The sequence below is a fragment of the Lissotriton helveticus genome, chromosome 2_2 (assembly GCF_964261635.1).
Source record: "Lissotriton helveticus chromosome 2_2, aLisHel1.1, whole genome shotgun sequence".
Taxonomy (NCBI): Eukaryota; Metazoa; Chordata; class Amphibia; order Caudata; family Salamandridae; genus Lissotriton; species Lissotriton helveticus.
The window spans coordinates 127,734,292-127,751,897 of record NC_136060.1 but is presented as its reverse complement, the minus strand read 5'-3'; the positions used below and the strand labels follow the sequence as shown (position 1 = coordinate 127,751,897).

At 50.2% G+C, this 17,606-nt stretch overlaps 1 protein-coding gene across 1 annotated transcript in view; it reads right to left on the bottom strand.

Moving 5' to 3' along the window:
• SCFD2 (sec1 family domain containing 2) overlaps positions 1 to 17,606 on the bottom strand; it is a 1,965,980-nt gene that overhangs the window by 1,522,368 nt on the left and 426,006 nt on the right. The window contains exon 4 of the mRNA XM_078678196.1: positions 76 to 251. Within this exon, the coding sequence (XP_078534322.1) occupies positions 76 to 251 (176 nt within the window). The remainder of the gene's footprint in view (positions 1 to 75; positions 252 to 17,606) is intronic.

Genomic DNA, 17,606 nt, shown 5'->3' with positions numbered 1-17,606 from the left:
GATGTTCATAATGCACCAATAGGAAAAACTGGGGGATCACGGAATTTGTTGAGAAAATATAAAAAAGTACCTTACCTGCAAAAGTAGCCTCTCGAATGCCAAGAAGTTGTCCCATTTGGCATAATTTGGGTGCTTCAATGTTTGAGACGTAGCCAATCCAAGCTGTAAGAGGCCACAGTGGTTCTCCAGGGCCTGGAGGTTGTTCTTGAACAGTTGAACGTAGGAGCTAAGCTGTTCTGCTGTGACTCGACCTGGAGAGAAAATACAGTTCAAAATGTGTTGCAGTTCAAGAAATGTCCAAAAACAAATACAGCAGCAGCTGGTTCCAGTAAGACTCGCTCTCAGCTGGGGCAGCACTGCCATGACTATGGCAGCTTCAGGCCATGGCTACCTCTAGGTGGGCGTCATCACTGCCCTGATGTGTACCCTGTTGTGTAACTTGGTGTACCCTATGATGATTTCAGGGACGCTTTCAGGTTTCTTAGTATCTTATCATTGAAGGCATGGACTCTGCCCCTATCCTGCTGCCTCATCAGGACTGATTCTTTAGGACTATGGGAAAGATCAGCTTGTGTACAAAGATGTGTGTGAGAAGCCAAAGTTTTGGGCAATTATTTTGTGTGTAATAGGGAAAATTATGAGTCTTCATTATTCATTGTTTGCCTCATCCTTATTTTATTAGAATTGTGATATTGACACAGTTGTATGTGAAGGTTGGTTTTTGGGGCAGGTTGGCCTTTTGACGCTCTGCCACTGGTTTGCTCGGTGGTTGACTGTTGCCTAAAAGTTTTAGAGTGGCATGGATTGGTCATGTATGTTATGCTATGTTATTTTATGGTGTGTTATGTTATGCTCTGCTATGTTATGTTATGTTATGTTACCTAACCCGTGGCCCTGTAAAAGGCAAGAGCTGCAGTCCTGAAAATAAACAAGCAGTCATTCTTAACACCGAAGGTCGGAAGAAGAGGAGGGTGACAGGAGGGAAACAGTGGAGAGAAGAGACAAAGCAGGCAGCTCCCTGGGGCTGGCTGTGCTCCCAACCACCCCATAGCAAGTGGGCCAAAAGACCAGACAAGGTACATTTCTGGCATAACTACAAAACCAGATGAAAATAGAGAAGAAAGCCTGTAAAATGGGCTGGCATCTCAGGGACCGTTTTACAGTGACTTTCTGTTAATCAACAGCTAAGGGATCAGAGAGGGGCCCCTGACATCAACATCTACCTGATGGACACGCGTAGTAGAAATACTAATTCACTGCAAGGGGGTAATTCACTGCAAGGGGGCATCTTCTCGAAGTCCTGTCCACCTGAACTTGTCTCTCCTTTAAGCAAAGTGCTCTTGAACCCTTTCAGACGGTTACATCCGAGCCACAAAAAAAAAATGTGAACCTTTTTATTTCAAACACCAGTGGAAGACTCTTTTTCCAATCTGCATTACATACCTGTAGTGAAGTGGCTGGGGTGCAAAACGTTGCTGCAGTACAGGACCACTTACTCACTAAGGTTCAACACTTATGGAGTAAGCATCACCCAGACTTTGACGAACTGCCCACCACAACCAGGAAAGACAACAGTCCTACAACGAAGCCAGGAAAGTGGCGGATGAAGAGCTCCACCACACACAGTAAGTCTATGTATCAGAAGTTGAATAACGCTCTAGCAGACTTTGAGTAATGAGACACTATGGCTAGAGACATCAACACATACAGCAGCGGGACCATGAAAAGAGGCATATTGCTAAAGCATGGTGAATCTCACTCAAACTCAGCAGTAGATGGTGACAAGAGAAAAGCTGACTTTTCAGAAGAAATGTCTTAATAAAAACAAATGGGGAGTCCCACAGTGCCTTGGAATCCAACGTTAGGTTTCTAAAGACAGAGGAAATGTGGCTGAGATGCGGATGGCAGTCGTGACTCCCAGATACAGGAGCGGCTCCTCCAGAGCAGAGGAGCGTTGCCTGCAAAAAAAAAATGCCCCCAGAGCGGACAAATAAAATGGTAATAAAGGTTATTAACTACCATTTTATTTTTTAGCAACCCGTCCTGAGTGTCAGGACGGCGTGGGCTATTGCTGTTGAGTGGCAGGAGGTAGCTGTGCACTTCCGTTAAAATGTGCATGTCTTTTCGGCCGACTGTCTTGCGAGGACCAGCCAGATATGCCCTTTTTAAACTTCTCTAACCGAGATGTCTTAGACGGCTGAGTTACAGAAAGCACAGGCTTTCAGCGCTATTAAGAACGCTGAGAGAGGCCGCTCCCTCCAATCCTGACGCTTCTCTCATGCTTGAGAGCAGCACCAGGATTGGGTAGTGCAGTTTCCTAGGTCCCGGACCTTCGAGGAGGGATGAGGAAGGCGCTGTGCGTCAAAACAGGAAGTAAGCGCCATTTAATATTTTAGTACCACCCACCCCACCACTCTAAATACTTGCCGCTGGTCGGACAATGTAATCCAATGAAAGTACATGGAGTTAAGAGGTAGTATCCCGTAGGAGCCAGGTCAACGTAGTCATGCCCTTTCAACCGTGAACAAGGCATTGCAGGATCCCAACTGATCATAAACCTACTTAGAAGGATATAACTGTGCAACCCTCTCCCTAAGCAAAAGAAAATTAGAAAAATCTGTCCAGTTATTCCTACACAAATGATCCATCAATGCACATGTAGCAGTTTTTTGGGGATGGTTAGACAGTGCAGGGATGCTGTCTCAAAATTATGAGGTATCTGTGTTTACAAACAGCTGACTAATACCTACACATCATCTTTCCTGGTGAAAGAAGATAAAATATGCCCCCACAAAATACTGTGGCTCATCTATATGACTTAGACGCTGTATTAATACGTTTCCTCCCTCTTGTTGTGACAGAATTCCATCTTTACAATACTGACCACGAATTAATGGTATTTGTCATAGGCTAGCCGGCCTCTAAATCAGTGATCTTCGAACGGAACGAGGGGAGGAACGATGTCATGTGGGAAGCATATTCCAACTTCCCCTACCTCTGCATTGGCCAAGCACTAAGACACCTCCCCAACTAAAAGACCCATTAGAAATTCTTTATTTCTGGCAATAGTTTCATTTCCAGATATTTATAGTGAAAATATAGTATTTTTTTTCTAGTTTTATATTGCGCGAACTTGACCTGAAGGTATCCGAGCGCTTTACAGACTATGCACAAAGAACATATACAAGGAATATGTAGGGAAAAAGAACAGGGGAAAAATATGGGGTTAACAACATACAATAGATGATGTAGTAGGTGGACGAAAAGAGCTCAAAGGTAGCAATGGTAGGTTGGTGTGAGGTAGGAGGAGCAGAGAAACAGTTATTACCAGAGGTAGAGATGTTCAGACTATTATATTACCCTCCTGCATCCTCCTCTCTTCCTATTTTATTGGCTGCTCCTTACACAGATAAGTATTTACGTCATTTTACCTTTTAATTATAACGTGCCTGTTTTTTAAGAATAATTTGAATGTTTGTTGAATTTATCTTTCCATTTTAGATTATACTCAACATATTGTTTGTAAAAATTATAGAGTTCCAATTTATGGAATTGTTTATTTTAATAATGTTTATGGGAAATATGTTGGGCTTTTTAAAAAAAATACCAGGGTGGAAGAACGTAATTGTTGCACCTTTCCTTCTCTCCAGGGTCACCCCCAGACTTTTTGCCCTCACTCCTCCCTTTTTTGCTGAATTCTTTTCGAACACAGTGGTCCCTTACAGGCATATGAATACAATATAATAAATATAGACACAGTCGTTTCTATATTGGTATGACATGTCCAGCCGGACAGAGGTCTAATATTTGCTCGTTTGGTAATATCAACAATTTCATCAGCAATTTACAAAGTGGGGCACAAGCCTGTACCCTACTTAGCATTCATGAAACGTACAATTAGGAAACGTATAACACAAAGGGCTTTTAGGAAAAAGCTTACGGTTCTGTTATTTCCACAGTCTATAATTGTTAAACAGAAGATTAATACACCTTTACATATTCAGTGACATCAAGGTTCATAAATGTATAAGGTGCGCAATTTTGTCAACGGCATTTCGATCCCACTACAACAGTATGGGGATCATCATCAGGACATGTAGTAAATGCCTAATAGATACAAGCCTCATTTGCCGTGGACGAGCCAGGAAGGAACAAGGCTCTGGAAACTGTATCGTTCAATAGGTTTGCGAAGGTCGGAGGCCCAGAGTCGGGGTCCTAGAAGAAGCGTCAGGCCATCGTGACTGTGCGACACTGCATGATTCTCTCGGCAATTTTGCTTATACAGAAGCGATCGCTCCTACTGCCCTACTCGGCCTGACGCTTCTTCTAGGACCCCGACTCTGGGCCTCCGACCTTTGCAAACCTATTGAACGATACTGTAGGAAACCGGCTATTTCTGGTAGGCTAAGGCTGATGCCAAAGCCAGGCAGAAACCACCATTCCCGTCAGGGCAAGGAAGTCACACGCCAGGATAACCCCTGCTCACCCTCTAGGTAGCTTGGCACGAGCAGTCTAGGCTAAACTCGGAGGCGATGTGTAAAGCATTTGCGTCAGCGCACAACAGCAACAACATACTAGGTACACCACAAAAGAGACTCCACACAAGGTTATATTAAAATAACTTTTGTATTGTCAAAACATATCAGATAGAAATTACACATGTACATTGTGCCAACTGGCACGGCAATATTCACAAGGGATTATTTACAAGACAGGGCCACATGGGCCACTGTCTGAATCAACACTTTGCAGATATAGAAATACTTGTCAGTAATTAGAATAAAAGTATAGAAACTTCACTGTAACACAAAGTAACAGTTATAGATCACACCCAGTAACTACTGGGAACAGGTAATTACCACCTACGCAACCCTAAACCCCTTAGGAGACTGTCACGCAGGGGACCAGGACCTCACTAGGACCACCTGTACTAAAAAGAACAACCCCCTAAGTATCACACAGCATTTAGGGGTCTAAGAAAGAACACATTACCCATGATGTATGAAACACATTCAGAGGAGTAGTAAAGGAAAACCACCTAAGTAGCACACAGCGTTTTAGGGCTCTAAGAAAGGACACATTACCCATGATGCATAAATATACATTCAGAGGAGTAGTAAAGAGAAACACATAATGCATAAACCTACACATTCAGCGGTGTTAAGAATAAAGCACATGATGCAATGAAATTACATTCAGAGGTACCAGAATAATACAGTAGCGCAATAGTCACATGATGTCTAAAAACATTCAGAGGTGCAGGAATAAGACATGATGCAAGAAATCACATTCAGAGGTGCAAGAACCATACAATTGCGCAAAACCTACATAAGCCACCACCTGTGGCAGTCCCTAGGCCAACTGGCCTTGTTGGGGCTAGCACGCCCTGAGTCTCAATGTCAGGGGCCTAAACGATGCAGGGGCCCACTACTTGCTGGGCCCCTGGGAACACTCACAAGGGCCTAAACGTTGCAGCTGGCACTAAGTGCTACGCAGCTGGGAAGGCCGGGCACCACTGTGCCCTCGCTGTCCCACACAGGGACTCTCTCCTGAAATTGCGCCTAAACGGTGCAGCTGCCCACTAATTGCTGGGCAGCTGGAGACAAACTGCGACCGGGCTCTCGCTAGCCCTTAGGAGACAAAACTGCGCCAAACTGTGGGAGCCACACAGGCTCTGGGCAACACTACACAGACGTTGGAGCCACACAGGCTCTGGGCACCCCATGCCCCCCATGCGGGGGCCACACAGGCTCTGCAGGCAATGCCCCCATGTTGGAGCCACACAGGCTCGGCGTCACGTTGGGGCGACCCGCTGCCAACCGGGGTCGCCCTTGAAGCCCTCGGGGCTTCCTCCTGGCGATGCTTGCACTACTGGGGGCGGGGAGTCCCTCTCGGGGGACTCAGAACACAATGCCCCTTGATGCGGCCGCTGGGCTGGCAACCCAATGCCCCCTGGACGTTGGAGCCTCGCTGGCTCAAAGCCCGCAATGCCCCATAACCCTTCTGGGGCTCCATCCTACGTTGGGGCGGCCCGCTGCCAACCGGGGCCGCCCTTCCCGTACCTCCATCTCTACGTGGGAGCGGTCCACTGCCATTCGGGACCGCTCTGGACCTGGTGCCCCCCCACCGGCACCGCCAGCAGCCTCACGGAGCCCCCAGCCCTCTCACTCACCGGGCTGTCTTCGGCGGGGCTCCTCTGCTGGGCTCTCCTTCGCCGGCGCTGCTCTCCCGGCTCCTCTCCTCGGCCGAACTTCCTGTCTCTGCAGGGCTCCCTCAGCACACGGGAGCCCTGCCAACCGGCTGCCTCGTCTCCCTGGGGCTCCCTCCGCCGAGAGGAGCCCCGTCCACCGCCGCCATCTCCCGCGCCTTCTTCCTCCCCTTCCCGCCGACTGCCGGGGGGCGGGGCTTCCGGCCGGCCGCGACAGGATTGGCCGGCCGGTCAGTCACTTCCGGGTCGCCGCGGACAGCGCGGCAGCCCGATCCTTAGGCAGACAGGCGGGGGCTGATTCCTTCTACGGGCCAGATACCGGGTGGGCACCGGCCATGGGAATAGAGCGCTTCTAAGCGCTAGGGAAAATGAGCAGAGCGCTACCAGCGCTATAATCGAAAATGGAGCGCTCCTCAGCGCTAGGAAAAGTCCAGACAAAGCGCTCTCAAGCGCTTGGGGAAAATGAAGCGCTCAAAAGCGCTAGACAACAGGCAGAGCGCTCCCAGGCGCTCAGGGGGAAGCACAGTGCCTCCAGGCGCTAGGAGTACAGCTCCCGCGCCCCTCCCCAGGAAAATGCAGCTTCTCCATGCTGCCAAAGCCCCAGAGCTTCCCAGGGGGGGCAAAGCCAGGTCCCCCCATCAGCCCAGGCAGGCAGAGGGGTCCCCCAGGAGTCCAGGAAAGTCCATCAGGAGTCCAGGGGCTGGGCAGGACTCAGGGAGTCCCCTGAGCTCAAGCAGCAGCACGCCCCTGGCAGATTCAAGTCAGAAAACAAGAACAAATTGGAAGGGAACACAGCCCCTTCTTATACACAGAAAAGGCTTTGAAGTCTTTTGAAGTCTTTGTGTAAGCGAGCCCTAAGCCCTGGGTGTATCTGGTTTCCCTCTCCTGTCAGCCTCAGGTCAGAGGTGACAGGGGGCCATCCGGAGGGAGAGGCAGCAGGGTGGGCTGACAGGCACAGCCTGGCACCCCCAGAGCTCTTCCCTCCCATCCGTGACAGCAGATGGGGGCCTTTCATCTACGGCTGACTCAGACCCCCTCCTCCGGGGCCCTGCAGACCCCGTCCTACTCACCAGACAGTCCATCTACCAGCAGGCCCAGGCATGCCTGGGCCAGGCCCATCAGCCAATCACACGCCAGCAGACTCACTACACAATTATGCCAACTTCTAAAAGTAGCGCTTCTAGACTAGACACAGCCATGCCGCATATACCATTCTGCAGCATTCCTTACCACGAGTTCATACATATCAAACTCAACCCTGCACTCCCCATGCATCAGGAATCTACCATGGGCATACATATTCCCCATTCATTCCTATGGGAGGGCAGGTCACTCACCATCCATACACAGAGAGCACACGCACTTTACACTGTACCACAGTGAAAAAGTGCGCAGAGGCCTAAAATCACCAATCCAGGTTCCAAAAACAGGCTAGGAAAAAGCAAAAAGTCACGGGGTGAACCTGCCCAAAGGACCGGGTCCAACACATCCCCCTTCCAGCCAAAACGCAGGGTAGACCAATCACTACACTGATGGCCTTCCATGCTTTGGGCGACAAAACCACGGAGACGGGCCTGCAGGGTAGGGCCACCTTACAGTTTTTCGCCACTCTGAACCCACAGGGATTTCCCTCAACAAAAGCTCTCTGACACAACTAGGATACCCCACTGGTACACACTAGTCATCCACAGCCAGGACCAGGCCCTAGGCCATCCACATATCACAGCTCCTAACCAATCCACAGAGTGGGGGCAGAAGCCCCTGGCACACAATAGCCAATCTCCACTCTCTCTCTCAGTGTAGCTACACTACCACTGATCCTTCAACCTAGGGACCACACCCTCAGGTTGACCAGAGGTCACGGCAAGAATGCCCCACCCTACCTCTATTCTACCAATGTTAGAACTGGTGGTCTCTAGTTGGCAGAGGTAAGTACCTTAGACCAAGTAGGGACCCTTGCTTCTAGTCAGGGTGAAGGAATAACCCTCACAGGGAAGCACTCACCAGAACACAACTCTCCTACCAGATCAGGACCTCACTCCGTCACTGGTCTACCACGTGGAAACTATTCCACTTCTGAGGTACAAAGCACACAGCACAGTCCCTCTTCAAGCAGGTGGGGGGCACAGCGTATGTCTCAGGCTAGACAGAGCACACGCCAGCGGCGTAGCAGCGACACACTCTCCTCCAGTACTCCCTATCACAGGGTGATTCTCAGTATGTTCCAGGCTGGACAGAGCACACGCCAGCGGCGTATCAGCAACACACTTTCCTCCCACCGGGGTCAGAAGTAAGGACACCGTCCCTCTGCACCCCCCTCCAGAGTTCTGCACCCTCCCACCTTGGAGCGGTACCCCTGGAAGCCAACAACCGGTAAGGACACTGATTACAGATGCCCTTCCCTCCAGGTCAGGCTGAACCTGAACCTGGCCTCCCCCCTCCTCGGGGAATGACCTCAAGAGGCCCAAAAAAATGGTCAAGCACTCTAGACGGTCAAATGCCCAGCGAACCAGGACTTCTGCACCCTCCACTTAGGAGCGGTACAGCCCAACACCAGGACCGCCGGAGTTCTGATTACAGACACTCCCCGTCCTCTAGACACAGGAAGCTCCTCCTCAAATGACTTGTAAGTACAGCCTAGGCCCCTGACCTGGCGCTCCCTTAGGGAACCCTCCAGGCCCTGAGACAGGGTTTCGGGCCAACGTGGGACACACCGTCCCACACTCACTCCGCCTCCACTGAGACAGGACGTGAGCCCCTACACCCCTACCATCCTAATGGGACTTAGCCGGGCTACACATGAACCTCTTCACCTAAACAGGATCATCAGATACACAAGCCACTACTGTTAGAATCACTCCCTAATGTCTCTGTAAGACATCCAGCGCACCGCCAGACATCCACCTTCTTGTCCAATGCCTCTGCAGGACGTCCTGCACACCACCAGAGGTACACCTCACGTGCAAGCTCCTTACAAAAAAAACTCACACAAACTCCTCCAGTTCAAGACACCACTCATCCACACACTCCCCCTCCAGACTGGTGAGACAGTTCCTCACTGCCTCTGACTCTCAACCTGTCACCCTCTTACTGAGCACAAGGCACCATACTCTGGGAACTGGGAATGGGACTACACGCACTGGACACATTTAAGCTGCCACCACTGGATCCTACCATACGGGGGAATCCAGACACACACACTACACTCAGGGAATAACCACCCTCCTGAGCAAGCAATTTCTCCTCCACCCTCCCTCTCTTCCATCTACCCACACAGGGACAGGAATAGGAGTTGGACACTGGACCCAGCAAGGGATTCCTAATCTATGGGAACCTCCCCTCTCTACTGGCGTCCCGCCCTGTCATTTTCTCTCACCTGCCACTAAACATAAAGCGCAGGAACACCATCTGAAAATGACACTCTTGAGGAAAAACAAAATCAAAAACAATAATCCCAAATATGTGACTATCTGAAAAACGCAGAGTTTTTGTAATGTAGCCAGTTGTTGCTATGGCACTGTGCAAATACAAGTCCAAATCCCACCGCTGCCACCAATGTAGGAAACCGGCTATTTCTGGTAGGCTAAGGCTGATGCCAAAGCCAGGCAGAAACCACCATTCCCGTCAGGGCAAGGAAGTCACACGCCAGGATAACCCCTGCTCACCCTCTAGGTAGCTTGGCACGAGCAGTCTAGGCTAAACTCGGAGGCGATGTGTAAAGCATTTGCATCAGCGCACAACAGCAACAACATACTAGGTACACCACAAAAGAGACTCCACACAAGGTTATATTAAAATAACTTTTGTATTGTCAAAACATATCAGATAGAAATTACACATGTACATTGTGCCAACTGGCACGGCAATATTCACAAGGGATTATTTACAAGACAGGGCCACATGGGCCACTGTCTGAATCAACACTTTGCAGATATAGAAATACTTGTCAGTAATTAGAATAAAAGTATAGAAACTTCACTGTAACACAAAGTAACAGTTATAGATCACACCCAGTAACTACTGGGAACAGGTAAGTACCACCTACGCAACCCTAAACCCCTTAGGAGACTGTCACGCAGGGGACCAGGACCTCACTAGGACCACCTGTACTAAAAAGAACAACCCCCTAAGTATCACACAGCATTTAGGGGTCTAAGAAATAACACATTACCCATGATGTATGAAACACATTCAGAGGAGTAGTAAAGGAAAACCACCTAAGTAGCACACAGCGTTTTAGGGGTCTAAGAAAGGACACATTACCCATGATGCATAAATATACATTCAGAGGAGTAGTAAAGAGAAACACATAATGCATAAACCTACACATTCAGCGGTGTTAAGAATAAAGCACATGATGCAATGAAATTACATTCAGAGGTACCAGAATAATACAGTAGCGCAATAGTCACATGATGTCTAAAAACATTCAGAGGTGCAGGAATAAGACATGATGCAAGAAATCACATTCAGAGGTGCAAGAACCATACAATTGCGCAAAACCTACATAAGCCACCACCTGTGGCAGTCCCTAGGCCAACTGGCCTTGTTGGGGCTAGCACGCCCTGAGTCTCAATGTCAGGGGCCTAAACGATGCAGGGGCCCACTACTTGCTGGGCCCCTGGGAACACTCACAAGGGCCTAAACGTTGCAGCTGGCACTAAGTGCTACGCAGCTGGGAAGGCCGGGCACCACTGTGCCCTCGCTGTCCCACACAGGGACTCTCTCCTGAAATTGCGCCTAAACGGTGCAGCTGCCCACTAATTGCTGGGCAGCTGGAGACAAACTGCGACCGGGCTCTCGCTAGCCCTTGGGAGACAAAACTGCGCCAAACTGTGGGAGCCACACAGGCTCTGGGCAACACTACACAGACGTTGGAGCCACACAGGCTCTGGGCACCGCATGCCCCCCATGCGGGGGCCACACAGGCTCTGCAGGCAATGCCCCCATGTTGGAGCCACACAGGCTCGGCGTCACGTTGGGGCGACCCGCTGCCAACCGGGGTCGCCCTTGAAGCCCTCGGGGCTTCCTCCTGGCGATGCTCGCACTACTGGGGGCGGGGAGTCCCTCTCGGGGGACTCAGAACACAATGCCCCTTGATGCGGCCGCTGGGCTGGCAACCCAATGCCCCCTGGACGTTGGAGCCTCGCTGGCTCAAAGCCCGCAATGCCCCATAACCCTTCTGGGGCTCCATCCTACGTTGGGGCGGCCCGCTGCCAACCGGGGCCGCCCTTCCCGTACCTCCATCTCTACGTGGGAGCGGTCCACTGCCATTCGGGACCGCTCTGGACCTGGTTCCCCCCCACCGGCACCGCCAGCAGCCTCACGGAGCCCCCAGCCCTCTCACTCACCGGGCTGTCTTCGGCGGGGCTCCTCTGCGGGGCTCTCCGCCGGCGCTGCTCTCCCGGCTCCTCTCCTCGGCCGGACTTCCTGTCTCTGCAGGGCTCCCTCAGCACACGGGAGCCCTGCCAACCGGCCGCCTCGTCTCCCTGGGGCTCCCTCCGCCGAGAGGAGCCCCGTCCACCGCCGCCATCTCCCGCGCCTTCTTCCTCCCCTTCCCGCCGACTGCCGGGGGGCGGGGCTTCCGGCCGGCCGCGACAGGATTGGCCGGCCGGTCAGTCACTTCCGGGTCGCCGCGGACAGCGCGGCAGCCCGATCCTTAGGCAGGCAGGCGGGGGCTGATTCCTTCTACGGGCCAGATACCGGGTGGGCACCGGCCATGGGAATAGAGCGCTTCTAAGCGCTAGGGAAAATGAGCAGAGCGCTACCAGCGCTATAATCGAAAATGGAGCGCTCCTCAGCGCTAGGAAAAGTCCAGACAAAGCGCTCTCAAGCGCTTGGGGAAAATGAAGCGCTCCAAAGCGCTAGACAACAGGCAGAGCGCTCCCAGGCGCTCAGGGGGAAGCACAGTGCCTCCAGGCGCTAGGAGTACAGCTCCCGCGCCCCTCCCCAGGAAAATGCAGCTTCTCCATGCTGCCAAAGCCCCAGAGCTTCCCAGGGGGGGCAAAGCCAGGTCCCCCCATCAGCCCAGGCAGGCAGAGGGGTCCCCCAGGAGTCCAGGAAAGTCCATCAGGAGTCCAGGGGCTGGGCAGGACTCAGGGAGTCCCCTGAGCTCAAGCAGCAGCACGCCCCTGGCAGATTCAAGTCAGAAAACAAGAACAAATTGGAAGGGAACACAGCCCCTTCTTATACACAGAAAAGGCTTTGAAGTCTTTTGAAGTCTTTGTGTAAGCGAGCCCTAAGCCCTGGGTGTATCTGGTTTCCCTCTCCTGTCAACCTCAGGTCAGAGGTGACAGGGGGCCATCCGGAGGGAGAGGCAGCAGGGTGGGCTGACAGGCACAGCCTGGCACCCCCAGAGCTCTTCCCTCCCATCCGTGACAGCAGATGGGGGCCTTTCATCTACGGCTGACTCAGACCCCCTCCTCCGGGGCCCTGCAGACCCCGTCCTACTCACCAGACAGTCCATCTACCAGCAGGCCCAGGCATGCCTGGGCCAGGCCCATCAGCCAATCACGCGCCAGCAGACTCACTACACAATTATGCCAACTTCTAAAAGTAGCGCTTCTAGACTAGATACAGCCATGCCGCATATACCATTCTGCAGCATTCCTTACCACGAGTTCATACATATCAAACTCAACCCTGCACTCCCCATGCATCAGGAATCTACCATGGGCATACATATTTCCCATTCATTCCTATGGGAGGGCAGGTCACTCACCATCCATACACAGAGAGCACACGCACTTTACACTGTACCACAGTGAAAAAGTGCGCAGAGGCCTAAAATCACCAATCCAGGTTCCAAAAACAGGCTAGGAAAAAGCAAAAAGTCACGGGGTGAACCTGCCCAAAGGACCGGGTCCAACAGATACCATTTCCAGAGCCTTGTTCCTTCCTGGCTCGTCCACGGCAAATGAGGCTTGTATTTATTAGGCATTTACTACATGTCCTGATGATGATCCCCATACTGTTGTAGTGGGATCGAAACGCAGTCGACAAAATTGCACACCTTATACATTTATGAACCTTGATGTCACTGAATATGTAAAGGTGTAATAATCTTCTGTTTAACAATTATAGACTGTGGAAATAACAGAACCGTAAGCTTTTGCCTAAAAGCCCTTTGTGTTTTACGTTTCCTTATTGTACGTTTCATGAATGCTAAGTTGGGTAAAGGCTTGTGCCCCACCTTGTAAATTTCTGATGAAATTGTTGATATTACCAAACGAGTAAATATTAGACCTCTGTCCGGCTGGACATGTCATACCAATATAGAAACAACTGTGTCTATATTTATTATATTGTATTCCTATGCTTGTAAGGGACCACTGTTGTTTAGAAAGAATCTACTCCCAAGGTCCCTTGCCGACATTTTTGAGTGCCCTTTTTGTTTTCAAATATATGAATTCTTTTTGAAGGCCTTAGGACTTTCTGCACTTTACCACTGTTAACCAGTGACAAAGCGCTTGTGCTCTCCATCCTAAACATGGTATCATTAGTTGTACACAATTGGCCTATTTAATTTATTTATAAATCCCTGGTAAAGTGGTACTACATGTACCCAAGACCTGTAAATTAAATGCTACTAGTGGGCCTGCAGCATTGATTGTCACCCACTTAAGCTGCACAATAAACATGTCCCAGGACTGCCATGGCAGCTTATGTGTGCAGTTTTAAACTGCCATTTACTCCTAAACATCATTTTCAAAATGTATTTGAGGATCTCTTGCCCTAAAAACATTCATGGAACGGGGTCGCTTTAACCTGCCTCCTACGCTTCTACTCGGAGTTTTACATGTTGAGTAATGTAACTGTAGTTCAAACATTTATTTGCGACCGACTATTACGTTGTTTACTAAGGAGCATAAACGGTTTGACGCCACTGCTCTAAGTGGATTAATCATAAGGATACATTGCTACACTGGCCTTGCCCTATGACGACTGTCGGCTCTTACGTGCATTGCTCACGGTTCAACCACTCATTTCCGGTGCGTCATTTCCCACAAAAAACGAGTAAAAGATTGCAGCTTCAAAACAAGGAAGATGAAGCACACATTAGAAGTGGAACAGTAAACCTATGTTTTCAATTTTTTAGAAAACTCCTAAGAAGAATGCGTCTTAGGGACGTGCAACAAAGAGATTTCCCAGTTCGGGCAGCGCAGTGAGACAGGCTAACGGCTGCCAGATGTGTCCTGAGCGAACGCAGGAGCCCTCGGCCGGGCTGCCTTTAATTTCGAGCTGTTGGGCAGATTTATACGGCGTTTGGTAACCTTCAAACTATGACGAAATGCGCAGGGCCTTCCATCACACTTGCGGTCTGCCCTTTGGAAGCCATTATACACAGCTGTCTTCGCAAACCAATACATAGAGAACAAAAGAAACGGTCCCTTTTTTCCACACAAAAAAATAGAGCGTTCTCAGAAGAGAGCTTGTTACAACTGTGCACACAGATGTTTACTTCTGTGTGATTCGTGTACAGTGGAGAACGTTTATTTGAGAGTTTTTTTTTAGGTTATAAGTAAAATAATGAAAAAAATAACCATTCACACAGTGACAGCTGGAATTACGTCCACATATGGGCTCATTTAGAGCTCATCGTAAAACGCACGTTCAATGTGTTTCCTACACGTTAGGAGAGCCCTTAGCTCCACCTCTTGGACTTCACATGCGATAAAGCTGTAGAAACAATGTTTGTTGTGTTATTACCGCTACTCCCCAACACACACACTTTCAGGGAAGGAATGAGCATCAATGGTCTCAGGCAGTAATGAGCATCAGTGGTCCCAGGAGGTAAGGAGCATCAGTGGTCTCAGGCAGTAATGAGCATCAGTGGTCCCAGGAGGTAAAGAGCATCAGTGGTCTCAGGCAGTAATGAGAATCAGTGGTCCCAGGAGATAAAGAGCATCAGTGGTCTCAGGCAGTAATGAGCATCAGTGGTCCCAGGAGGTAAGGAGCATCCGTGGTCTCAGGCAGTAATGAGCATCAGTGGTCACAGGAGGTAAGGATCATCAGTGGTCCCAGGAGGTAAGGAGCATCAGTGGTCTCAGGCAGTAATGAGAATCAGCGGTCCCAGGAGGCAAGGAGCATCAGTGGTCTCAGGCAGTAATGAGCATCAGTGGTCCCAGGAGGTAAAGAGCATCAGTGGTCTCAGGCAGTAATGAGCATCAGTGGTCCCAGGAGATAAAGAGCATCAGTGGTCTCAGGCAGTAATGAGCATCAGTGGTCCCAGGAGGTAAGGAGCATCCGTGGTCTCAGGCAGTAATGAGCATCAGTGGTCACAGGAGGTAAGGATCATCAGTGGTCCCAGGAGGTAAGGAGCATCAGTGGTCTCAGGCAGTAATGAGAATCAGCGGTCCCAGGAGGCAAGGAGCATCAGTGGTCTCAGGCAGTAATGAGCATCAGTGGTCCCAGGATGTAAGGAGCATCAGTGGTCTCAGGCAGTAATGAGCACCAGTGGTCTCAGGCGGTAATGAGCATCAGTGGTCTCAGGCAGTAATGAGAATCAGCGGTCCCAGGAGGCAAGGAGCATCAGTGGTCTCAGGCAGTAATGAGCATCAGTGGTCCCAGGATGTAAGGAGCATCAGTGGTCTCGGGCAGTAATGAGCACCAGTGGTCTCAGGCGGTAATGAGCATCAGTGGTCTCAGGCAGTAATGAGCATCAGTGGTCTCAGGCAGTAATGAGCATCAGTGGTCCCAGGCAGTAATGAGCATCAGTGGTCCCAGGAGGTAAGGAGCATCAGTGGTCTCAGGCAGTAATGAGCATCAGTGGTTCCAGGAGGTAAGGAGCATCAGTGGTCTCAGGCGGTAATGAGCATCAGTGGTCCCAGGAGGTAAGGAGCATCCGTGGTCTCGGGCGGTAATGAGCATCAGTGGTCTCGGGCGGTAATGAGCATCAGTGGTCTCAGGCGGTAATGAGCATCAGTGGTCCCAGGAGGTAAGGAGCATCAGTGGTCTCAGGCAGCAATGAGCATCAGTGGTCTCAGGCAGCAATGAGCATCAGTGGTCTCAGGCAGTAATGAGCATCAGTGGTCCCAGGAGTTAAGGAGCATCAGTGGTCTCAGGTAGTAATGAGCATCAGTGGTCCCAGGAGGTAAGGAGCATCAGTGGTCTCAGGTAGTAATGAGCATCAGTGGTCCCAGGAGGTAAAGAGCATCAGTGGTCTCAGGCAATAATGAGCATCAGTGGTCCCAGGAGGTAAAGAGCATTAGTGGTCTCAGGCAGTAATGAGCATCAGTGGTCCCAGGAGGTAAAGAGCATCAGAGGTGTCAGGCAATAATGCATCAGTGGCCCCAGGAGGTAGGCAGCCTCAATGGCACCAGGTATTAATAGGCATCAATGGCATGAGGCCGTCATATCCCTGAATGGTCCCAGACAACAACGAACCTTAGTTATCAATATGCATGCCAGAATCTGTACTGTATAAATCAAAGCAGATTACGGTAATATGCAAAGGGGAGTCCTCATATAAGAGCAACAGACAACACAGTTGTGGACATAATTAATCTCAGCCACTGGTGATCACTCTGGGAGAATTTCAGTCGATAGGTTTTTCACTTACTCAGACACTGTACACAAAGACCAGACAAAAGCAAAACAGCCTTGTTCAAATCCCAACTATCCAGACAAAGGGCTAGGACAGGTCCCCTCCAGAGGGAAACGCAAGTAACCCCAGAAAGATTTCAGCCTACTTATGCTTAATCAGTGAGTTACATCATGTGTCCTGTGCCACAGCGATCAATGAACTTAAGTGCCTACCAGTCACATTTTCGGCATCTCCAGTAAAAAGCATTAAAATGATGGAAGGGATGCCTGAATTAATCTGCGCGACTGGAAATCACTCGGGCCACATTCCAGGACTTACAATAGAGGTCACACTGCTTCAATGCACTGCTAATCTTTCAGTCAGAGGAAGAAAAGAGTGCTGGGATTACTTACATCTCAGTACAGAAGAGCAAGCCTGTACAGCAAGGATCTCAGCAGAACATGGAAGACAAGGTAGAGAGGATGCTATCCACGGCCTTGAAAAAGACACCACTCTCCCTCAGAGCACTGTGGTGATCAACATGATAGTGCTCGAGCTCAGATCCCTGCACAGAGGACGCTGGACGGTAAAGCGCTCAGCAGCACAGGTGATGGGGGAATGGAGCAAAGGTCTGAATCGCAGCCCTGTTGCAAGAGATCAGTCTCTTCACTACAGAGCAGCTGCTTTGTTTCTTATGGAGCAGCACAATCTATGCTCTGCTGGTTCCAACTCCACTCAAGATAGAGTCAGTTTACTTGTGACACACTGCAAGCACAAGAAGCTGGGACAGAAAGTCTCCTACAGGCTTGAGGCAACTGTGCTTCCTTGTCCTCTGTCGTTTCCCAACAGTTTCTGTCATTTTTCCTAAGTGAG